The 26,864-nt window shown below is 23.9% G+C and overlaps 2 protein-coding genes across 2 annotated transcripts; one reads left to right on the top strand and one right to left on the bottom strand.

The window, feature by feature from the left end:
• The first annotated feature begins 3,792 nt into the window (after nt 1-3,792).
• Nucleotides 3,793-5,563, top strand: LOC129616052 (larval cuticle protein 65Ag1-like). Its single transcript, XM_055531496.1, has 3 exons — nt 3,793-3,904; nt 4,977-5,148; nt 5,219-5,563. The coding sequence occupies exons 2-3, from the start codon at nt 5,137-5,139 to the stop codon at nt 5,561-5,563; spliced, it is 357 nt and encodes a 118-aa protein (XP_055387471.1). The 5' UTR covers nt 3,793-3,904; nt 4,977-5,136.
• Nucleotides 5,564-17,356: 11,793 nt separating this feature from the next.
• Nucleotides 17,357-20,230, bottom strand: LOC129616095 (larval cuticle protein 1-like). The gene is made up of 2 exons (XM_055531564.1): nt 20,219-20,230; nt 17,357-17,695 (listed from the first exon to the last, which is right to left on the bottom strand). The coding sequence occupies exons 1-2, from the start codon at nt 20,228-20,230 to the stop codon at nt 17,357-17,359; spliced, it is 351 nt and encodes a 116-aa protein (XP_055387539.1).
• Between the last annotated feature and the right edge of the window lie 6,634 nt (nt 20,231-26,864).

Below are 26,864 nucleotides of genomic sequence, written 5' to 3'. Positions count from 1 at the left end.
TGAAGGTACAATTCTACACGGTGCAATCAGTTATAACATTTTTACTCTCTATAGAGGTGTCGAATGATAATATTATAGTGTTCTTAAATTGCTAGATATATGTAATAATTTTGATTATTACAATATTTACCTTGATTCGTCTCATCTGGTTTGTTTTAATTTAATTGTTCTAAATGTTTTGATTTCAGCACTCTTGTTATAGTTATGATTCGGAGAGTTATTAAATTATGTATCAATTTGAAATTATATAAATAAACCAAAAGAAAAATCGATATTCGATTTATATTCGATTTATTCCATATATGTATACTTTATATGCAACATTCACAATGGGTAAGTTAACAATGACAATGGGTTAGTTAAATTTTGTATTTGAAATCAATGCAAAGAAATCAGAAGTTTCTGACTTGTATATACTAAAAAACAATTTTTTCATTAAATCATAAATATTTTACATTTAATTAAAATATAAATTTTAAGAAATAAAATCAAAATCTTTGATCAACAAGCATCATTAATAAAAAAAAGTCATAATTATTTTAATTATTTTTTTAGTTTTTTAAATTAAGAAATAAATTTCATTTAACACATTAGTTTTAAGGTGAACAACTTTAAAATCTTAAATCATCATCAATTCCAACCTCACATAATTACATAATAATCTGATTTGTATTTATTGTATATAACATTAATATTTTTGATCTTTTCTTATAATTAAATAGCAACCGTGCGCTCAATAATTTTCCAAAAAAAAAATTTTTTTCTTATTTTCTTAAAATATTTTTTTTTTGACTAAAATTATACTGCTAAAGGTTTTTTTTTTCGAAAAATTAAAAAAAAATTATTTTTGATAAAAAAAATTTTCAAAATGTAATTTTTTATTATGGTTAATTGGTATTTAATCAGAGCCTTTGTACAAAAAGAAAAAATTCCTTTTCTTTTGTTTCTTTTAAATTAAAATTACCTTGTAGTTATTAATTTAAAACATTAATTAAGTAGGTCCATCTACATACGTATGTACATGTGTAATAGTAATTATTGTGAATATTTTTTGTTTTTCTCTTTCATCTGCTTTATGAAATATTTGAGATATTTGCAGAATCAAAAATAAGAAGTTGTTAATTAAACGCCATCTATAATATGTAATTTGTACTTACATAAGTATATAATTTGACATTTTTGTAATTGTTTTTATTGCAATATAAAATGGTGGATGTGTAAAAGAAAATTGACGAAATTTTGAAAATATCGAAAAGTACTTTTACTTGCAATATGATATGTATAATCATAGCTGATTATGTAATTCACAATTTCATATTGATTTTCACATTGATTGCGTAGGATTAGAGGCGTAGAATCAAAATGTCTGACGAAATTCAGATTTGTAGAATCAAATTTGTACCAAATATGTGTGTGACTTATCTGAAATAACTTTAAACAACTGTTCATCTCTTAAAATTCTTATACATTAAAACTATGCGTTAAGAATTTGACTTTTACCCACCTTGAACATTTCCAAATGCATTATGTGGAAATATTTTTACATTTACAATTTTAATTACTAGATCACGTAAATAAATGCAATTTTTTAATACTTTTATATAGAACCAAGAAGTTAATCTACAAAAATTATTATAATTTATTGAGCTGTACGTTTTTTTTAATTAAAAACAATAAAATTTTTGACTTTAATCGAAACACTTAGCAGCATATCGATATATGACCTTGGCGGTATCATTTCGTAATAAATTTTGAAATTTCTGTTTTTTTTTCTACTTCTTCTTCTTCTTATATTTCGAAAAAGAAAATATTTTATTTTAAACATCCGATTAGTAACAATTTACATTTTTGTACATACCACACCGCAATTTTTGTGAATGTAAATGTAATATGATTGCACTCATAATGCAATCTTATAATATTATATGCTGGCATTATTAAGCTTATATAACAGTTATATTGAGTACAATATATTGTGTGTAGGTAAAGATAACATGTAAATTATAATATTGAAGATAGGTTGATTTTTTTCTCTACAGAAAATTACGATTTGTTAAGATAATCTACAGTGTGTAGCTATATAACAGATTGAATATTGATTATTAATATATAAAACGATATTTTATTTATTTTACCGACATTTAATTGTACTTGTATATTTACATATGCTTATAAATACAATATTGGATTTTTCAGATCAATTTTTTTTTATTTTTTACATTATTTAAAATTAAAAATTTTCTTCTTTTTTTGTTTTTTAACGCCCGATAATTATATTAATAATAAATGTACAATCAAAATGAATTCTTAAAGAGAATTAAATAAAAGTTGAATTGATCTTAATGGATTATTAAAATGTGACAAAATATTTTGAAAGAATCAAAAAAATTAATAAAAAAAATTTTATGATTTTTATCCAGATTTCTTTTAGTATATAAAATATACTCAGAAAAAATTTAAGTATATCCGGTTAATTTTTAATATTAATAATCCTATAATATAATTATTAATAATGGAGTATTACAATCAATATAAATATAAATTTATGAATATAAAATTTAAATTAACAAAAGAAGATTTTAAATTATTAATTTAATAGTAGAGTTTAAATTTTGTTTATTAATAATTGAATTTTAAGAATTACAAAAATTGTAGTGCTATTATTACTTTTAATATTATAACGGCAACACTATAGCACAATATAAAAATAATTAATTACGTCATCTGTAATTATATAGATGCCATCTATAGGTATAAATAAATAAGAATTAGAATTTATACAACTGAATTTGTTTGTTTCCTTTTTTTTTTGGAAAATTTGTCAGCGAAATTTTTATAATTCGAATTATTGAATTTTATAAAATTTTATTTTTAAAATTATGCTGAAATACAACGTGATAACACACAATAATTAAGCATTCACAGTCTCGTGTTTATAATCTGGGTTTTGTGTTAATATCGTATCACTGTATTATCCCTGCTAATATTTTAATAATAATATTAGCAGGGATGTACCATATTTTTTACAGACTACAAGAACGAGATACGCAATCGCCAATTAATTTAATTCAATTAAAATAACAACTTTCAACAACTATTTCTAAATAATATTATTAATTCTTAATTGTCATATTTCATGACAGTATTTATCATTAAAAATGTCAATAATTATTAAATGTCACATTTTATTGAAAACATGTGATTTTCTTTCATATTTTTTGAAAAATTTCAATAATTTACCAAAATATTTGACGTAAAATCATTATGTATATGTATTGAAAAAAATAAAAATAAAAAATTGAATATCTTTAATGGTTGACCTTGACTGAATGTCCTTTATGTATAAAAATTTCAATAGAATATACAAAATTGAATAATATAAAAATTTCTATTCAAAAAAGTTTTTGAATAGATTTTGAAACCAGTTTTAAAAGTGTCTTTCAACTGATTTTATAATAAAAATTTTATGCTTTTTTAATAATATAATAATCTTTTTGTCGTCTATTTTGAATTTTGTTTATATTTGAAATAACAATTCCATACAAAAAATATCGTCATCTTAAAATTTCCAAATAAACCTAGAAAATATTATTTTTTAATATTTTTTCGATAATAATTTTGGTTTTACCTTAATTAAGTCTGTTTGACTTCTTTTGTTTAAAGCAAATTAGAATTCAATTGCATGTAATAGTTTGTTAATAGTTCAAAATCATTGCAAGAGAGGGCGAAATAATGATTTTACTTAAAAATTATTTAATATCGAAAAATTACTCAAAAGAAGTTTCAGTGTGGATTTTGAAATTTTTTAAAAGTTTTTGTTTAAAGTTATTGTAGAATGGATTTGGTTATATTTTGTTTTACTAAAATTATGAAAAATTGAAAATCAAATTAAATTTATTTTTAGGTAAACAAGAGCAATATTTTGGGTAGTCTGTACAATTTTATGCTATTATTTATTCTATTTTTAAAATGGATGCATACAACATCATAAATTGGAAAAGATTTATCGAAAATATTTGAATAACTTTAATTTTCATTTGGATAGCTACCGTAAAATGGGTCTTTTAACATTGCTCACAACAATACCAGGCATAAATGCTATTTATAAGTTCATCTTAAGCAATGGATTCAATGTAATAATTCTAGACGGAAGAACTTTAAAATTTTGGATTTTCATAAATTTTGAGTTTAAAGATTCTAGTTTTTAAGACTTTGATTAATTCTAAAATTGAAATCATAATTATAATAATAATGAACCGGTTCATTTTTCTATAAATCACAAACAATACTATGGAAGTACCTAATATTGAATAATAAGAAAATTTAAAAAATACCAATTATATTATTAGTCATCAAGAATTTTTAAAGGTGTTTCAAGTGATAAAAACCAATAATTTTTATCTAGTAATGAACTAGTTTTGCTAATATTCTGGTTTTTAGAAAAAATACAATATTGAATTTATTGGTAACAAATTTGATATTTAAGTTAATTATTATAATTATTTTAAAATGAAATTTGATATTCGAAACAGTATATATAAAGAAAAGGACGACTCATCAAAATATTGAATTTGATTAAATTATAAATTTATTTTGATTTAACAAAATTTATGGGATTAATTTATTTATTGAAAGATTTCTGTTCCAATTAATTTTTATTTATAAAAATTTTGAGCAAGAAAGCAAGAAAAAATTAAATTCTATTTAGCAAACAATACGCACTTTTTTCTTCTGTTTTTCTATTTTTTAACTTGTTTGAATATTGTTTGAATATAGAAAAATTACTAGAGTCTGATGATGAAAAATATCTATACATAATGAATTCAAATTTGTGGGCTAAATGGGAGAGTTCTCGTATAAAAAAAACAGAACGAAAAAATATTAAAATGAATGTATACTAATAAAAAATTCCAAAAAAGAATATAAATTTTTCATCATCATCATTTTTTAAGAATATATTTTTTTTTGGTTTTCAGAAAAGAAATCATAGTTGCGAAAAGGTATAAAAGATCTATTGATACAACATTCCCAAGTAAGTTGACTTTATACTAAGGTAGAGATTACATTGCACAGAGAAGCTTCTGTAACGCAAAAGAAATTTTTATTAATTTAAAATAATATTTTTAAGAAAACAACATGTTCAAATCTGTAAGTATATTGGAATTTTATAAATTGTAATAAAAAATTCTATGGTAATAAAAATAATTTTTTTTTACAGATTGCATTTTTAACAATTTTATTTGTTGCTGTACAATCACGTCCAGCTGATGATCCATCATCTGTATCAATTGTACGTTCTGAATCAGTATATCAACCAGATGGTTCTTATAAATTCTCATATGAAACATCTGATGGTGCTATACGTGAAGAAAGTGGTATACCAAAAAATGTTGGACAAGAAGATCAATTTGTTGCTGTTACCGGTATGTACAAATATATAGATGCTGATGGACAACCAATTGAAGTACATTATACAGCTGATGAACATGGTTTTGTACCAGTTGGTTCAAATATACCAGAAGCAATTGTTAGAGCAGCTAAATCTGCATCAGAAGCTCATTAATAATTAGTAATTAAAACAATTTGTTGATCGCCCCCCGTATATATGTAGTTATGCTGAATTATGTTGAAAATAATATTGTTTTAGCTAAAGAGACAATCAAATTAATTTTTTTTTTTTTACGAATGAAAAATCAAAAAAGTGTTTAACTTTAGAATTTAATTTAAATTTATTTTTAGAAAATTTTGTTGAGTTTTTTTATGAAAAAAAAAATGTAATTTGAAAAAAAAAATTTTGCAAAATGAAAAATTCGGAAATAAAAATAAAAGCAATTTTTGTTAAATGTAGTATTTTTAGTGCAAAATGAATAGACTTAGGTGTATATGGACAAGCTATTGAAGCTATTATTGCTGAAGCTGAAGAAGTTTTAATTGTGAAATGTACCTAAAAATTAATAATTGCTCATAAATCGAATCGCATTATCGCTGTTTACCAAGGGCTATTGCTTCATTTGCAAAACAGTACATCTGCTATACTTGAAAGACACATAGAAGATCACAATTAAAAATATTTTCATGATATCTTAAATCTTAAGCAAAATTAGTGTAATAATAAAATTGTGTTAAATTTCAGAATCATTTTTAAATTTTTGTTAATTAATTTATTAAAAGTTTTATACTCTTCAAGTATGGATATAATTATATGGAAACAGGTGGATTATATATAAACTTATTGCAGCCTGCAATAATATAATACATTCGAAATAATCATTAATAAAAACCAAATTATAATTTATTCATTATTCAAATTTCAAAGTTACATAATTACAATTGCAAAGCTTACATATTATTACTGTTGTTTATATAATTTAAAAAAGAATTTCTTTGAAAATTATTAACTCTATATAAAGAATTTCCATAATATTGCCAGAAAATTTAAAATATTCAAAAAATAAAAACTATGAAATTTTCACAGCATAACCTTTAATTTTCTATACCCGTAGCATAATAATGTAGATTAAAGAAGATTTCGGAATAATTTAATTAAAAATATAAGCACAATTAAATTACATTTTAAAAACATTTAAATTTTAAAAGAGAATACAGAAAAACATTTAAATTAAAATTAAATTATTTAAAACAAAAATTATAGGTTACAAACAAAAATTGTTGAAAGTAATAACATGCAAACTGTAAATAATAATTAAAGTTAAAACTGCTATAATGAAGATTATAATTAAAATTCTGCTAAACAATTTTTTAAAGTACTCTGTACGATTGTACACCTAGTGTATATGTTTCGAATTTTGTTTAGAGTTTCCGAGTCACATGAATGGATAGAAAATTTCTCACTATAGTGCCGGCAAATTTTTTGTATTTTATTTCTATATGAATACCGTCGAGTCGAAAAATTAATTACAACTTGCAGAATGTTTATCAAATTTTCTTCACTAATTATTTTCCCTAAAATCAATATTAGGTTAGTTATATTGCAATAATTTATACGCCTTTCAATCAAAATGAAATGTGATTTTTTTTTTTTTTTGGATTCATTAAATTTATTAATGAAATTCTCAAACATTTTTTTGAAATTTTTTTTTTCTTTTTTTTTATTCTTAAATTTCCTATATTTTGTTATTACAGATTGAAGAATAAAATTTTTCACAACATACAAGAGTTGAAAATTAACTTGAAATCTCACGTTACCGTATAAACATTTTAATTAGATCTTCAGAAAAATCAACTTGGAATTAATGTAAAAATATTATAACTTATATGTAATAATATTAAGTAATGCTCATCAAAAATTTTAATTTCATTTAGAAAATAATTATAAAGTTGTACTAGTAACATTCGTGTTCAAAGAGTATGAATATTTTTTGATATAAATATTTAATTAATTTTTTTTTATTTTTGTGCGAATTTTAAAAAAATTAACCTTTTTAATTTTTATACATACATAATTAAATATTTTGAAATTCTAAATTTTAATTTAATATTCTGATCGGTCTATAATTTAATTTATTCAAATCTTGTATAATACTGAGAACAACACTAAGAAATATTAAAAGCCACAATGTCTATTTAAAGCAAATACTATTTATGCACACTAGGAAGCACGAGCTACGCACCAGAAAGCAACTGAGAACAGAATATCAGAATACCAGGAAGCAATTGAGAGAAGAATAAAGAGAAAAAAATTCTCATTCCGAAATAATGCAACGGATGATCAACTCATAGATTACGAAAGCCATGGTAGCAAAAATGAAAAGTGTAAATACTGTAGATGCGAAGGTGTTAGATGTCTTTTGGCCGAATGAGAGTAAAACCGAAAAGAGAGGTTCGATAAAAGGGATTTAAAGTGATAAAAAAATCGAAATTTTCTCAAAGAGAGTTCAACACAAGTTCCACAAACAAAACCTTCCGGTATTTATATGTTAAATGCTTGAGAAGACCATTCGCCAAATTCACAAAGCTGATTGATATTAAATGCAAGCATACAAGAAAGTCAGAAAAACATGCGAATGACTAATTACAAAGCCGGATATAGTGCACTATACTTAAGCGACTGATTTTAATTAAAACAGCAAATCATCCCAGACACTGAACAGTATAAAGCAATGTGAAGAACAACTTTCGGGAAATACTCGTATCCTCATACCTCTGCAACTCAGTTGGTAGAGCGTCTGTCTAGAAAACGGTAGTTTGCTAGTTCGTTCGCCTTGACTCGTTCCTTTGATTACGTCATCCATCTGTTCTTCAGTTGTATGATGAAATTTCCGTTAGTTATTCTTATAGCAGCTGAACTACAACTCATAACATTCAATCGAAATTTCTCAATCATCTAATTATACATGTAAAGTGTTCTGTTATGTAAAGTGTAATTTTTATGGAAGAAGTTCAAATCATGATTTGGTGATATGTGATTAAAACAATTTTTAAATTGAACCAATATTGTGTTATTCAATTAAAATAAATTTGACACAAAATTTCCATTACCTTATTAAACTGTTTATAATGTGATAATGGTTGTAATTCTTTTCGATTCTTCTTCTTCGTTTTTAGCAACACCCCGCGATCAAAGAGCTTTTTTATGTCATTATTTTAATAGAATTACGAGTATGTAATAAAATTCTTCTTAACTCATATATTTATTTCTTTTAACAAATTAAAGAAGTTTTCAAGAATTTCAACAGACAAATTGAAATTAATTTATTGGTATTTCCAATAAAAAAAAAAATCTTAAAGGTGCAATACAATAAATTAAGATTATTAAGTTTTACAACTAAAATCATTTCTAAATAATATTCATTTGTATTACCATTGATAATTCTCTATATTGGCATTATCATAAAGAAAAATGTGAAAATTACTATTAATGTCATATGGAATAGTTGAGTATAGTTAAAGTAGTATTACCACAACAGCTTTGTAACATCATTGTATATAAAATCTAAGATGTAATTATGTGATTTGATTAAATCGACAAGTCAAAAAAATTTTATTTCTTTTTCTGTCCAAGATATTTTATTATCAAACCATTATCGTATAAAATACTACTTCAAAATTATAAATCGTATAATTAGTAATTATTGTGGTTGTTAGTTTTTGCATTTAATTCTCAATTTTAAGGTGTATTAATTGAAAAGCTTTATTAATGTCGTCAATAGAAGATGTCGAATTACTTGTAAAATTTTTTAATTTTGTTGCACAGCTACTGAATTTGCTAAAATAATACGAGTGAAGTGTTATACGGTAGTGTTATATGATATAGACTTGTAGTACTATTTTGAGTATTAAGAAGAGTTGTGGTAAAAATGCATGAAAATTAAATCGGAAAACACTGATTATTGACACAACTGCGTTTTTCGATTAATGGCAAACATACTGTTGGCGAAAAGAAATTTTTCTTGTATTGTGTTTTTATTTTCTACAGCAAACATTGTCGAAATATTAACAAACCCTAGCGTCTTTCAAGCCGAAGTGCACGCAGTTGAAATGTGTAGAGGGAAATGAATTGGCCAATTGAGAAATTGGAGAAGAGGCGTTCGGAGAGCTGTTATTTGCGGAGGTTTGAAAAGAACTAGGAGCTTCTTGGAGATTATGTTCAGGGGTCTTTTAAGTAGATCACAGGGTTGGGCAAGAAGAGGATGAAAATTTTTACCGGTGTTTTGAACTACAATTGTTGACTTACGTAGCCAGTCTAAATATTAAGGATTTTGTGAGGAGGATGAGGGGACCTAACTGTTCCGTCTTGGTTTGTTTTCAACGAACTCATATTAATTTCTTATTTTATTTGTATTCATTTTGAAAAATTAATTGCCATAATTTTCAGATTAAGTCAAGAAATCTGTTCTTTACTTACTAGTATATTTTTATTTTTAATAGCTCCTTATTTCATTTAGTTTATTACATTCCGTAGGCTGTCGTTATTATGAAAATTGCGAGTTTTTGCTCCTATTGCATATTAAATGCATTAGATATTTTTTTAAATTCCAAATTAAAATCTAATGGTTGTATATTTTATGGTTCAATTAACGTCAATTTTCAAAAAAAAAAAAAAAATATTTTACTTTTATAATTTATTTAAAATTAAATTTTTCTATTTTATTTAGATGCCTTATAATTACAATTTCTGTACTCATAATTGCAATTAGTATAAACAATAAAAATAAAAAATATTAATTAATTTCTTTAAAATTAAATTAATTACTTAAAATAATTTTTGAAAATGTCTTCTCTTAAAATTTCTCAATAATATTTTGCTCATAACTATGCATAAACACATTTACATACATACATATGTATAAGTATTTTAAAGAAGCCCGTGAGAAAATTCAATAATTAAATTGAAAATTTAATAAAATTGTATGAATAATATTGTTAGTTTTAATTTTGTTTTCTTGCTATAGTGTATAATATTGTGTTGTATGCTTTAAATTGATAGTGAGTTGTAAAAATGTTGGGTGTTATATTGAAAGAACTTAATATTATTTCAAAATTATTATAATGTGAGAGTATGAAAAGTATTTTGGATTTATATGATGTGAAATATGAAATTGTTTTAGTTTAAATAGTTTGAAGTATGAATCTAAAAGGTACAGCCGAATCCTATAAATTTCTTTTATATTTTCTGCGGAAATGCAATACTATCATGAGCAACAAAAAGAAAAGATGTACTGAGAAATTAAACACGAACGAGAGTTAATATGTGCCATGCGACTTTATGCGACCGGAAAAGTAGTTTGCCGGCATCCCTACAAAGTGCAGGAACTTGTTGAAAGTGAGAGTCTTGAAGGAGCGTTATAGTGAAATAACTTGTTTTTACAGGAGAAGGCATAATAATCTCAACACCCGGGACGCAGTAGATTTTGTTGCCAATTTCGAATTCTCTATTAATTCTAAGAATAATTTTTTAATTTGACGTAATGTAAAAGAGTTTGATGCAAACTACAACATGCTAAGAATAATACTAACAATCTCCCCTGCAAAATTATTTCTTACTTATAAATTTTAAATATAATAAGAATTTTTTGTTTGTCATAATCGAACTAGTTTAATAGTCATTTTATACAGTTATAATATTTAATTGCCTTAAAGTATGTAGTTTTAATAAATAATTCTTAAAAAAATCGAACGGATTATAGATGCTATTATAATTATCAGCTTGTGAATAGGATCTAGTTTACATTGATTAATCAAAATTAAAATTCTTTCTATAATTATAATGTATGACTTAAATTCATTATTAAGTAAAAGTATAGGTATTTTAAATATTTTTTCCAAAGCCCATGATTTTTTCTATGACAATTTGTTTCCATGACAACTTGTTATTTGCATAAAAAAAACCTTAAACTTAATTAATTTTAGCATAAATAAAAAATTAAGAATTCTAATATAATTAAAATGTCAGAATAATAATAATGATGGTGTTAATGTATTAGAAAATTATGACAGTAGAATTATTTTAAATCCATTTGAAATAAAAATGATTTCCAAAGATGTCAATATCTAAGTACTTTATCTTGATAGACAGGAATAAATAATTGAGAATCGGGTTTAATATTACTTTTACAAGTCGTTTTAAATAAGTTCATACTGATAAATATGGCGTAAATACTACCCAATACAATTTTTAAATCCGTTTAGTAATAGAATTCAAGGATTACAAGTTTTTAAGTAGAGTAGCAATTAATATAGAAATTTTACTTTGAATTGAACTTGATAATATTATATTAGAAAACAATATTAGGGATTATAATTTTGACAAGTTGTATTGACATTCTGAAGTTAAGGAAGCCACATCACTTCAATGACTTGTATTGCATAAGACAGTCGCATTACAAGCCAATTGCAATAGAAGTTATTGAATTGAAGAGAAATCATTTATATATGTCGCATAAGCTGAATTAAAGTGGTGATGTGAGCCTAGAATAATATCACCTGCAAAATGAAAACGAAATTGGTTGTCCAGTTTACTAATAAAACTCATTGCCGTAATTTCAAAATTTCATATACCGAAACGACAATTTTTATTACTCCATGTAGAAAATTTGTATATTTTTTATCAGTGAGGTGAAAATCTGTAATGCGAGAATAAAACTAAAACAATAAATTGAAGAATTAAAAAAAAAGTTGGTTTTTCTAATGAAAACATAAAAATAGCTACAGTGCTTTTGCTTGAGCCGGCAATGATTCTTTTTATGAATGATGAAAATTTAGTTTGCGTACAATTTTCGTATAGGCCATTCCTTAAAATTTCATGAAATTGTTATTTGATATGCATTAAACTTCATTAATTCAATTGTATAGTCATAATATTTATGAATGTATAGGTACGTATTCATGGGTACATATTTGAAAGCCTTGTAAAATGGTTTTTATTTTAAATATTAAAAAAAGTAATGACATTTTTATCACTTGTTATATGACATTAGTTCATTTTTCATAATTGTATACATTGTTAATTTTTTTAATATTGTTTTTTGCACTCTATTGGCAAAATAGAGTTTCTAAAGAATACACACGAATATGGGGTTAAAATCGATTAGGCATTAAAAAATATTATGTTTTTTCGTTCGGAATTTATAAAACTGTGTTCTTTTACATGTGACTTAATACTATCTATTTTTTACATAAAAGGTAAAAAACTTTCGAATTTTCGTAAAAAACGTAAAAAACTATGTGTCTTTCGTATAAAACGTAAAAAGCTCTTTGTTTTCTACAAAAAAGACTGGAAAACCGAAGAGATCCAAGATATTATACATTAACGGTAAAAAATCTGAGAATTTTCGCATAAATGTAAAAAACCTAGTATTTTTCGTTAAAAACGTAAAAAACTCTGTATTAATTGAACAAAACGTAAAAAACTAATAAAATTACATTAAACTTAAGAAACTACATTATTTTTTTTACATAAAAACTAAAAAATTCTTGAATTTTTATATGAAACGTAAAACACTTTATATTTTTGGCAAAAGACGTAAAAAACTCTCTATTTTTAATTGAGACTTAAGGAACTGCGTAGTTTTTACATAATTCGTAAAAAATCTATATTTTTCGTAAAAAAGGTAAAAAACTCTGTATTTATCGTACAAAACGTAAAAAACTCAGTATATTTTGAATTAAACGTAAAAAACTCTATATTTTTGGTAAAAAACGTAAAAAACTCTCTATTTTTAATTGAGACTTAAGGAACTGCATATTTTTACATAAATTGCAAAAACTCTATATTTTTCGTAAAAAACGTAAAAAACTCTGAATATTTTTAATGAAACGTAAAAAACTCTGTATTTATCGTACAAAACGTAAAATACTCTGTATATTTTGTGTTAAACTCAAAAACCTCTATATTTTTGGTAAAAAACTTAAAAAACTCTCTATTTTTAATTGAGACTTAAGGAACTGCGTATTTTTTACATAAATTGTAAAAACTCTATATTTTTTGTGAAAAACGTAAAAAGCTCTGTATATTTTGAAGTAAAAGTAAAAAACTGTGTTTTTTTTTCGAAAAAACGTAAAAAACTCTGTATATTTCGATTAAAACGTAAAAAACTCTTTATTTTTCATAAAAAGACTGTAAAAAACTATATTTTACATTAAAAGTAAATATTTACATTAAAACCTTGGAATTTTCATGTAAATGTAAAAAGCTTAGTATTTTTAGATGTATGTATTTTTTGTTTAAGATGTAAAAAACTCTGTATTTTTCGTAAAAAACTCTTCAAATTTCGTTTGAAACGCAAAAAAATCATTGCTTTCACGCAAAACCGATAAAACTCTGAATATTTTTTAGATTCATAATTTTACATACCATTCTGACAAAGCGAGCATGAACGAAAAACCCTCGTTGGTATAAACCGTAAAGAATGCGCCTTAAAGTAATGTTGAATTCTACTTAATTATGAATTATATATATATGCTTTTTTTGATTTACAAAATTATTGAAATGTTACCGCATTTACATTTCCGGGACCAGTTTTCTTATTGATTTTACATTCGTATGTTAAAATTTATTGAATGTGAAGATGGTATAAATCATAAATTTTTTTAGTTAATTATCAAGATGGAACAATAAAGAAGATGAGCAAAGTAGATATTAAATTTAATTTAACCACAATTAAATTTTATTTTATTTTATTACACTTTAATTTTACATTGATGTACGAGTATTACAAATGCTTAAGGTGTAATAAATTTACTTGTAATATTTTGAAAAGTGTAAATTGCTTTTTATAAGTATATGTTCAACATAATTGTGTTTAATGCCTACGAAATAATATAAAATCAAATTAAGAATTGTTTTAGAATAAGAGTGGAAATATTACAGGAATTGTTGCAAATACAAGAGGTTGCAATTATTATTTTAAGGATTTATTTCAACACTCTAAAATATTTAAACAACTGAAGCCCTAAAAACTCATAATTTTAAAGTGTAAACAAATTGTTTGATTGTGAAAAATAAAATTATTCTGTTCTTTTATAAAAAAATTATAATTTACTTTTAATTTTTCTTATTGACTAAATTGCGAGAAACAAGAGACTCGTGAAATTTTTGAATGATAGCAATATTTGAAGCCGGAAATTACATAACACCACACGTCATCATTGTAATTGTATACTAAACTTTTTAATTCACCTATTATTTTAGTAAAATTTTTTAATAATGTAAGATGCATTTCCTATTAATTAATTTTTATAAATGTTAGTAAATTAATATCAGAGTATTATACACGAATATAATATCCGATTTCCACACCCAACATGACATTAGTGACATTATACAAGATTTTATAACTGATTAAGGGAATAAAATAAATATTTTTATAATAATTATTAATTAAATAATTTCAATATTAATTACTATTATTTAAAAATTAAATTCCTAAAATAAATTATAAGTTCTTGTGTAATGACATTTCAATTATACAATTTTATATTATACATATATTATTAATAATTATTATAAAATAGTAAATAATGTAATTTATTTGATTATTCTTCAAAAATTTCAAATATATTTTATTGAATTCCTTTACAATATTATTAATTGTTGAACAGCTGATTGTAGGTGTTAATTAATTTTTGGTTTGAAGTGTAGGCGTCTTTAACTAATAATAGTTTGAGCTTAAATGTTACTATTTATATAAAAATCCTGTTTACATATAGCTATGTATATATATATAGCTTTACATACATTTTTATATAGAAATTAAAAATATTAATAAATTATTTAAAATTAATTATTAACTTTTTTAAATTGACACTTCATAGAATAATGTCGTTATCATACAAGAATAATTCACGCACATTGTTTATATGTATATGCATAGTATATATATATATATATACATATATACATTCTTGTAAATAATAATAGTATAAAAGTATTAAAAATTTCTGATTCTATAAATTTGGTATACTTAACAATAAATTCCATTACAGTAATAAACATAAGGTTTGTGTACATGATTAAAATAGAATACAAAGTTGATTGACTGTAATACAGTATCTATTTATCTATGTAATATTGTATAACGAATACTTTACATCAAATCGAATTGACAGATAACTCATTGATTTTGACAGTTATTATAGCTGTTAAAATGATATGTGAAAATCATTAATCTTTGACAGTAATATTATTATTAAGATTTAAAAAAAAAAACAAAACAATTTTATTTTTATTATTATTGTTTTACTATTTGCAATATTATCAAATATTTATGATTGGTTTTAAGAGTAAACAAAATATTATATAGTTATACAACTCACATAAATAAATTAAAAAAATAATAATATTTTATTGTAGTTGTGATATCATTCAAAAATATTATTAGGTATGTAAAAATTATAGATAATAAACAAATGAATATTAAGAAGGCTTGGTTGCATTATTCATTCAGAATAGATGAAAAAAAAATAACACATAAATATAATTTGATAGAACGTTAAATATAGTAAAATTGAAAAATTTTATTATCTAATTTGCATAAAAATTAAAATGAGAAAAAAAAAAATAGAGAAGAAGAAAATCAATTATCACTTAGTTGACGCCCCTGGATTTGATTAAATTCGTTTGTATATATACAAGAGAAAATTGTTTTTACACGATGATTCTTATATAAGTATCTAAACACATAAATACAAAACTTAGCACATACGTAACCATTTACAAAAATGCTATACAGCCAAATGTGATAGAATTATTGTGAACTTGTTTACATGTAAACAATTGTGATATTTACCTCCAAGCGATTAATTATCTCATCTTTAACAGAATTTCATTATGAATTCTTACTTAAAAATAATAATTAATTACTATTACTTATTCTAATAAAAATATTATATGTATATTTGTACACAGAAATGATTGCAAATTGTAATTGTGAATACATTTATATATTTATACATGTGCATGTTGATTAAAATATTTCTTACGTGCGCAACGAATTAAATATATTTAATATTAATCAAAGTACATTTGAGGCAATTTTAACAAACAATGGAATTTTTAGGTTTTGATAACTAGGATTTGATACATGAGTAATTGGTATATGACGTTACATTGTTCTTCTGTCTTATCTCACGCCCTCTCTCTAATTTTTTTCGATTCTGTACACATACTTTGAAATGACAAGTACACTTTCTCTTTCATCGTATTGCAATAAAAATATTAATTTATTTATTTGTGCAATTGCATAAAATTATACTCTCTTACTTATCTCTATAGTGAAATTCGGCATTTTGAAAAGTGAATGAGAAATCATTACGTAAGCAATGAACTCAGCTATGTAAATCTACATATATGAGATTTATTTGAGTTCATTGTTACAATATATTTAGAATATCAGCTATTCGGATTTCTCAATTGTAGTCTAGTTACGGATATTTATGTTAAATTATGCGTTGTAAATGTTGAACTATAAATATTACAGTAATTTTTATAGGAAAATGTTGTTTAAATTTCAAATTAATTAAATTAATAGAACGGAATTGCTTATATGTCATTTCAAATTTTAAGATCAAAATAATCGAGGTACAATTCAGGAAAATATCAAAAATAAAAATTATTTTTTCTCATAATTCTCTCGAGAATTAATATTTCTTTTAAGTTACTGTGGAATTCAAATTAAAACTAAATTTTTTTTTAAAAAAATTTTAAATAACAAAATATTATTTAAATTTTATTTAAAAATATTTAAACAATAATCATTTATTTACACGTTTTGTTTTTTTGAACACAAATTCAACATAATAGAAAAGCCAGAAAAAAAAAATATTTAAAAATTTACAATATTGTTTGACTATATCTGAAATCAATAATAAAGTCCTTTGAAAAATTTTAAATAAATTTTCAATGGGCTTCACCGGCAGCACGTGCAGCTTTTTCAATTGAAGCTGGAATATTTGTACCTGATGGTACGAAACCTTTTTCATCAGATGTATAATGTACTTCAATTGGTTGTCCATCAGCATCAATATATTTATATGTACCACTGACAGCTACATAAGCATCTTCTTTACCAGCATTCATAATAGTACCTTTTTCTTCACGGAATGAACCATCAGCACCTTCAAACATGAATGTATATGAACCTTCTGGTTCAAAATCTGATTCAGCTTTTAAAATTGCAACTGGTTCATCAGATGCTGGACGAGCTTGTGCAATTGCAATTGCGGCTACTAAGACAATCTATAATATATGCAATTAAAAAATATATTAAAATTTTTTTTTTTTTTTTTGTTTAATTATTTAATTTTATTTTAATTTGGTTTTCATCTCTTTGTTATTTTTTTTTTAAAACAAATTCAATAATTTTAATTTAAATGAAAATCACGAAATTTCTAATTCCACTATGAAATTTGGAATTTGTTCTTGTATTTTATTAAAACAATTAGAATTTCATTGAAAATCATAGGCACTTATTGAAAATATTTGAATAGACAAAAACAAATTCAAAGTAAAATATTTAAATATCAAATAAATTTTAAAAATATTTTTATTCAATTATTCACAACATTTTTTTTTTCTTCTTTTGTTTAATTTTAATTTTGTACAGTTGTTGAGATTTCGCGTTAATCCACAAATAATACCGAAATTGTTTTTAATAACCATCATCAATTAACCTTCTAACATTAAAATTCTATTTTTAAAAAACTTACTAAGAATTTAACCATTTTTATTGTTTTGTTTGTTTTTCAATTAAATTATTTCTAAAATAGAATTCTTAATAGAACTTTATTGAACAAAATTGAACTCAATGCCATCCATGATTTTCGACTCCTTTTATACTTTTTTTTTTTGGACTACCGAAAATTTTTTGACAAGCAAAACAACAACAACAAAAACAAAAAATTTAGAAATAACATGAAAAGAACAAATAATTTTTTTTTAAGAACCTGTTTAGTAGTTTTTACTAAATTTATTGCAAAAAAAAAGAAATATTTTTAAGAATATGGCAACAACAATAACATGGCACATTCATAAAAAAAAATCTTTGTATTCCTTGTCATTATCATATAAACTTTGTGATTTTAATACACTAAAATATTAAAGGATATTTGGGGAAAAAAAATAAATTCAATAAAGTTTGATTATTAAAAAATATTTGAATATTATGTAATAAATATCCTATATATATACGTATATATATACAAAATAAAATTTATTAATATCCTAAATATATAAAATATAAATTATATTGAACATGAAAATATTTTATATTTATATATAAAAATTCGAATTAAAAAATTTTTTAAAAATTATTGCATAAGAAGGTATACTAAATTTGCAAATTTAGCATTATATCACAATTCTAAAATTAATCCGTATATATTTGAGTTATGTACCTAAAAAAATGATAAATTTGTCATATGGCCAAAATAAACTCAAACAAAGAAATTTTCGTTAAAATTTGTTCAGCAGAAATTAGATTACACAAGCGCATATAAATATAAACAGACCGAAATACTTTATTTACGTCCCCGTAACTCGGCATGTTAAATTTGATGCCTTCACATTATTTCCATCAGAATAGTTTTCAGAAGTTGGCTTCCCGCAGAAATAGGTTCGCAGCAAACAAACATTCAAAGTTCTGCAAAATCAATATGCTCGAATAAGTACAGTCCCTATACCAAATAGTGAGAAATTATAGATGCTCTAGAGAAACTCAAGAGTAGAAACTAAGGCAGAAGGTCTCAATGGCATTACTGTGGGATTACTACAATCTGTCATAGGTAGTATGAAAGAAATTCGGCAATCCGTACCACAACATAAAGGAGAGTGAAAAAACGCAGAATGTTGGAAACAAAACATAATTGTCAAAATCGTGAAAAAGGAGGAGCACAGGGAGTGGGGTAACTTGAGATAATTGTCATGGACATAGCCAAAAACGTAACAACACTCAAAATTTTGTCCAGGACGGAAATAAAAATAAAAGAAGCTATGAAAGAAGAACAAATCAAATTCGGAAAACCAAGAAGATGCATAGATCATACTGAAACTAATTGTGGAGCAATTGATTCAATGGAAATCGCCACTGTACATAGTATTCGTCGACTTTGAAAAAGCATTCCATACAATAAAACGCCAGGCCATATGGATAGCACTGAATAATAGAGGTATACCACTAAATCTAACGAACCTCATAAAAGCATTATACAAAGATGCGAAAATAAGAGTTCTCCATAATGGTAAATTGCATTGAACACTACTGTTCAACACAACTCTAGATATAAAAATGCAAAATTCAACAGCCATTCCATGGCGCATACAATGCAATGGCCAAAAGGATTTGAAAACAAAGTTGAATGAGCTGTATATAAGAGCGACGGAAATCGATCTGAAAATTAACACGAGAAAACCTAAATCACTCCGAATAAACGAAGCCAAACCCTTCCTGCTTCGTCGAAAATTCGAGACTAATATAAGGTATCGAATAATTCAATTACCTCGGCAGTATAATATCAACAACCAAGGGTGTCAAAGAAAACATAGAAAAATGATCTATAAAAGACATAGAAAATAGCTGGTAAAAAACTGTGTGAGGCGAAGTTTGGCAGATTATTGGTCATCTAGAAATTCTTGCACTAATCCAGATATACAAAATTAAGAATATTCAATACAAATGTGAAATCGTTATTATTTTCAGTAAGTTATATTGCTTTTGGTAAAATATGCCAACACTTTTTGCTTCAAAACACGTTTGTTACAAGCTATTGTTTTCATTCCTTTAACAATGGTTACTCTATTTGATTAACATACAGTAAACCCTATTGGCATTTAAAATTTTACTATATTTTTGGAAATTTTTGTGAATGTACAATTTAATTTTATTTGTAAGTTTTAAAAGTGCAATATAGTGATGAAATTAAGTTATAGAAATCATAAAACACAGAAGTAAGTTATTATTATAATATGACAGAATGAAGAATTTTATGCATTACAATATTTTAATATTTTATTCTTTAGTCTTGATAATAATTCTTCTTCTTTAGTCAAATAATTCTCTTCCAACTACGTGAATACTTAAATCACTGTCGTGTTATATTCTCACGGCTCTACAGTCTAATAATCTGTTCTATAGTTCAATCATTTTTGAAAAGTAATCATTTTTTAAACAGTTATAATCTTACTGTGACATGAATATAGCTAAAAAATTTTAATAATTATCTTATGATACACGAGCTCGACAAGAACATCATATGAACTACATTTATTCACTTAAAATCTTGCACACGGCATACCAATTACCTAAAAATATGTACCTTAAAATATTTAAATAACATTCAAATATTTAATGAAAAATTTATTTTTACAAAAAGATTCGATTTCTATAAAAATATTTCCTAATACCTACATAATCATCATAACTTGTCAGACAATAATGTGCTTTATTCAAAAATTTCTCAAAGGAGGGTACTTAAAGTGTTATTAACTCTTAAATACTTAAAAAAAAAAACAAATTGTATTCCAATTATTTTACATTTACCTTTTAGAATAAAAAATTAGGTGTTAGGCTATAATCATAATTTTTCATTTATTGGGTACCGCACACATACTTAAATAATTTTTTACGAGTAACCTTGTTTAATGTACATGATTTACAAATTAATTGTAATGATCAAAGAATTTCTCAATTTCCACAACAATCATAACTTCCAAAAACAAAATTCGCATATCATTCTATTTCTTCGAATAAAATAAGTTGGGTGGATACATGACGGATTTCAGAAATTATTTCAACATTGAGTTCTGATGATTAAATTTTTAAAACATATCGAAAGATGATAAGATAAAAATAAAAGTCAGAAAAAAAAGGAAAAGCTATAAATAAAAAGTAAAAAAAAAGGCACAACGCGCATTTTTATCTTCATCTTTTATTGCTTTTTTTTTATAAATATTCTTCTTCTTTTTCTTTTTCTAATGCTTCATCGGACATTGGTATTCTTGTCCAGCAACTTGTTATTAAACATCGGAATTATTCAAATAAAGGAAAGATAAGAAAAAAAAATTAGTAATATAGGGTAAAAATTTTGTCAATGACTATCTTCCGTATTTGTGTTTAAAATTCTTTCGATTAACTTCTGTTTTATGGCTAATTTTCGACAAATGACGAGGCTAAAAATTTAAAAAAAATAATATATTTGAAATTCGAAAATTTGAATATTTCGGAAATTTAAAATCCTATGAAATTTTAGCAGCTTTTAGACATTATTAAATATTTTTATTGTGTTTGAGAAAAATTAATTCCTACCTTGTAATTCTTCCAACTTTTTAAAATTTAACAAATTTTCGGCACTTAATTTTTTCCGAAACTGTAAGCGTATGAATTAGCACATTATGTTAGCACTTTTTGTAAATTAAGATATATGCAATAACATTATGATATTAATGAGATTGACAGCCGGTATTTGCTGTCCGGCGTCGCATTTGTTTTGGACAGGATTTCTTAAGCGTTTGGCAACTGTTGTCTAACTCCCTTGCATATATTTTGAGTTTACACTTGGGGGATATTTTAAGTGGGAGATGGGAGAGGCTGCAATAAGTCAAGAATGGCAGCGGTGAATCGGGGGTGATCCTCCCACCTCACCCAGTCTCTTTAAAAATCTACGAGTCTTCGAATAGCATTATGATATATCATGACATATTAACGAGAATATTGTATGTATGTAGCTAAATTAAACAGTAGAACTTTTTTTGGAGGGCTATCACTGGGAAAAATCTGGTATACTTTATAAATATTTAGTTTATTCCGATTGTGTTAATATTTTAAAGCCTAAATTTGGTTTATATCAGCAATTCATATCATGATGCAAGGTGGAATACATTTACCCTATACACTGTTATTTAAACAAAACCAAAACATATTAAAAACTAAAATTAGCAACCGCGGGTTTCAAATAATAATAATTTAATTGTATTATATAACAATAACAGTTGTTGGTTATCAAAAGTATTTGTAAATATTCAGCGGATATACCTACTTATATAGACAGATAAAATATTTATGTATGACAATAGCTTCTGACAGTTAAGCATTACCATTTTTTTTTTACTCTTCTTGTTTCCAACAATTATTTAATGATTGGTGTTAAAAAAAAAAAAAAAACAAAGAAAACAAAAAAAAATTTTTTTTTACTGTTGTATTCTTTTTTTGAAGATCTTGCGTTCTTAGGTCACGAGAAACAAAAATTTTTAAAAATTAATTGGAGAAATAAAAAAGCTAAAATGGAGAAAAAAAAATTTAAATCATTTTTGCAATACTGTTCTATTTGTATGTGTCGGTATATTTAAGTCTTTTGTTTCAGGAATAGAATTTTAATTAATTTTTCATTAAAAAATGTCATCAATTTTAATATTAAAAAAGAAAAAAAACTGTTGAAATCATGCAATAAATTAAGATGATAATAATTTTTGATAAATTTATTAATTAAAAATTATTATAAAATGTAAATTTGATCTTGCAAACTTTAAGACCGGAATTAAAATATTCATATTGTTTGAAATATTTTTAAATAATTAGTTTGTTTTCGAGAAAACCGAATTTCTGTCATATGAAACTTGAATTACTAGTTTGAAATAACTTCGGAGTCATGGAGGAAACTGCATTTCAATTACAAAATTCATAATGTAAAGAAGAAATTCACTAAAATTTCAAATTGTGAATGGTTTATTAATCTATCCGATTATTTCTTGTAAATACCGTGATAAAATGTATATTAGAAGACAAAAGGCAAATTTGTAATGTTCCAACTCTATTACAAAAAAATTTATATTCCATAATTAAAACCAACTTACATATATTGTAATGACTCACATTTAAATTAATTAGTTAGGCAAATAAACAATAAAAATGTCTCAAAATTAATTTATTTAAAATAAATAAAAATTTTAATTTCATATTATTTAATTAGTTAATAAAATATTACTCATTTAGTAAACCGCTAAATAAAACGTCATATTTCAATTGAAAAAATGAGATATCTGTTTTGATATACAAAATTAAAGGCGCTTTTGATGTGTCAGAAAATGTAAATAAGTGTGAACTGTGGTTTTTAGATAGTGAAAGTTTTTGAAATGGTACACACACACAAATTAAATATTATGTTTTGAGAATAACTTGAAAATTTGCTGATTTTATAAGCTGGAATTGCAAGCATCAATGAATGTGAAAAAAATTATTAAATTAAAAATGGTTAAGGGCAGAAACTTAAAATTATAAAGTTAATTTTGTGATTCTTTGTGAAAGAACTGCAAGTATGAGTGCGCTACCGCGCTCTGTATTCAGGTAAGTTGAGTAAATATTTTGGTGTTTTATTCAAATCACGAGTTTAATTTGTTTGCATCAAAAAATAATGATACCTATAATATACTAAATTTTTTCGCTTAAAGTCAACTCTCAAATATTCATTGAGAGAAAATTTTAATTACTGTTTACAATTTTATACATAAGGAAAATAAAAAATTGACATTTTTGAAATATTTGATATTTTTAGATGAAATCCTGAAACAATATGATTAATTCACTTTACATGGTGTAAGAAAATCAACGTGCTTGTTTAAAATAAAAACGAAAATGTCAAAATAAATAAAACAGGGATGGTACTAATAAATAATATAATGAAAAAATCATTAATTTAAATTTCGGTCAAAAATAAAGTTTATGCATTTTGATTTTTTGTTTATGCTTCTTTGATATTTTAGCTTAGATTTCTTTTCAACAAAACATGCTCTAAAAGTAATTTTTTAATCTTAAAAACATGACAACAGAAAAAAAAATCTGAAATATCAAATTTTCTAGTTTTCGGTTTTTTTTTTTACAAATTTTTTTAAAAGATGGGTTAAATAGTTGATTTATGACAATCCTTTGACTCGTGTGTTAATTGCTACTTTTAACATTAAACCATAAATCTACTGAATTTGTTTTAGCGAAATGAATTTAAAAAACTTTTTTTTTGTTGAACGTTATTTTTCATACTGACAATATAACAGTATTTGCGGTTATGTAATTGATACAGCTCAGCTTTTACTGTTGTTTTAAATTTTGACTTTTTTTTTTAGTTTTTACAAGTAGTGATGTTAGGCACTTGTTTGATCGTGGTTATAATTTTAAGGTTATTTTTATAGGTATAAAAGTTTCGTTTTCATTTTGTGTTTTAATTTATCAAGATTTAATTATACAAATTTCAAGTTTTGGTTATTTTTCCCTAAGAATTTTTTAATATTGAAGTAAATTTGCAGAAAACAAAATACGAAAAAATATTTAATTTTGTTATAGAATACTTAAGAAATTTTTGATAATTTTACGAATAGCGGGTGATATTTTTAAACATTTTGTTTTTAAATTTGAAGTAAAGTACAAAAAATTGTTTGTTTGTATGTAATTTTTATCTAATTCGATAAACTGTTGGTTCGACCCAGATCTTCCCATATTTTCGTCACTAATTACACTTTCAGTATTGTTTTCCACTGTATGCAATCATTATACATCGGATTTTCATTATAAACAAGTAATGGAACGTATCACCAAAAAGCGTTACATTACATAATATCGGCTGATAAACGTGAAATTAGTTGGCAGTCCAATGTTTAACATTTTAATTAATTTAATAGTTTTTCAACAAAGTTGAAGTTTTGTTCTTTTGTCAGTTCCTTCATATGGTAAAATGGCAATATGATTGATTTAGTGTTGATAACACTGTAATGGATCATACATAAAGTGTCAAAAATCTGATTCTAAGAAAATCATCCTATAAAATAAAGTATTATTAAATTTGTTTAACAAAATTTTCTTAGTTTATAAATGATTTATTATGATAATTATCTAGTTAATTGTTCGTGCACGTTTTATAGCTATGATTTTTCCTAAAGTACTTTAATAAAATTTAAACAATGAATGAGTTTATTTTTAATTTTCTTAAAAATTTTTTTAAATACCCCAATACAAAAAATCAAAAAATCTTTGAAAAGTTCTTCTAAGGCGAAAGTTAAGGTGTTTAAGATTGTCGTAATGAATGAATAATAGTAGTAAATCAAGTGGAAAATTTAAAAGAAAATGATTAAAAATAAAAAATATTAAAGTTCTAAGTAATAATTTAAAAAATGAGTTCAAGAATATCTTTGCCTATTCTTTTCGCCTTATCATTCTTGTTTTACACAAATTTTTTTGAGGTTATGATAATCTTTTGATCTAATATTGATATTTGATTTAGAATTAAGATTAGAATATCTTTTAAATTCAATAATGTTAAATAAATGTGGTTTTCTATTTGTAAAAACACAAATGTTACAGTATTACTGTGTGATATATTGTTGCGACACTGTGCCAGCGAGAGTCATGAGTTTTCGCAAATTTCGTTGTCGTAACTCAATTTACATAGACATCAGTAACGACAGTAATTTAAAATGACGTTTGTCACTCAAATGCTCCGAAATTCATTGGCTGTCTGTGTCACATTTTGGACGTCAATCATAATGGAAATTTTTTCGTGTAAAAACAATCAATCTCAGAGTCGTAGTGAAGCTCTTCCTATAAAAATGCAATCAAGAACCTATAGTAATATTTATTTACGAGCTTATTTAATTTAATTAACACTAATTGAAAATGTTCTTAATATTTTAAATAAAAAATTACTAATACAATATTTATTTGTTTATTATAGAGTAATTATTTTAATTGAACATTTTCAGAGAATTTTAATTACCAATTTATATTTATTTGTTCAAAAATAGTTTTACATAAAATATTAGAATCATAAAAACGCAGAAGACTTCAAAAATAAATGCGCCATTTTAAATTTTAATTACCAATTTTCAATTCTATCTTGTACATAAGACGTTCTTTTAAATCGCAATTGTATTACAAAATTTATTAGATAAAGATGATATTAAAATATAAAATCATATAAAATATTTCAATTTTTTTTTCTGTTAACAATACTAAAATAATGTCAAATAGAACAAGAGTTCTTGTTTGGTTATAATGTCCTTTCAAAAATAAATAAAGATCATAAAATACCCACACATAAGTACCATAAAATTACTATAAAAACAATCATTCAAAAAATATATTCAGCAATATACTAATTTGATCAATATTGCAATATCATAAATAATGTTTAAGTTTCATGGGCATTTGCAATACAAGTACAAACTGTTAACAAAAGTAATAGAAATATACAAGAAATTAAAACAGTAAGTATACTAAATAATTCAAAATGTCTTAAACTTTAATGTTAAATATGCTCGCTAATGCTGTAATATGATCTCAGACCATCGATGAACTCTTTAGTACATGAATTTCTTAAGAAATTTAAATTGAAAAAAAAAAAAATTAAAGCTTTTTTTATTGTTTTCAATA

This window comes from Condylostylus longicornis, unplaced genomic scaffold (genome assembly GCF_029603195.1).
Source record: "Condylostylus longicornis isolate FDR11 unplaced genomic scaffold, ASM2960319v2 ptg000162l, whole genome shotgun sequence".
NCBI lineage: Eukaryota > Metazoa > Arthropoda > Insecta > Diptera > Dolichopodidae > Condylostylus > Condylostylus longicornis.
The sequence above is the reverse complement of the archived record's forward strand: the minus strand, read 5'-3'. Positions and strand labels throughout refer to the sequence as shown.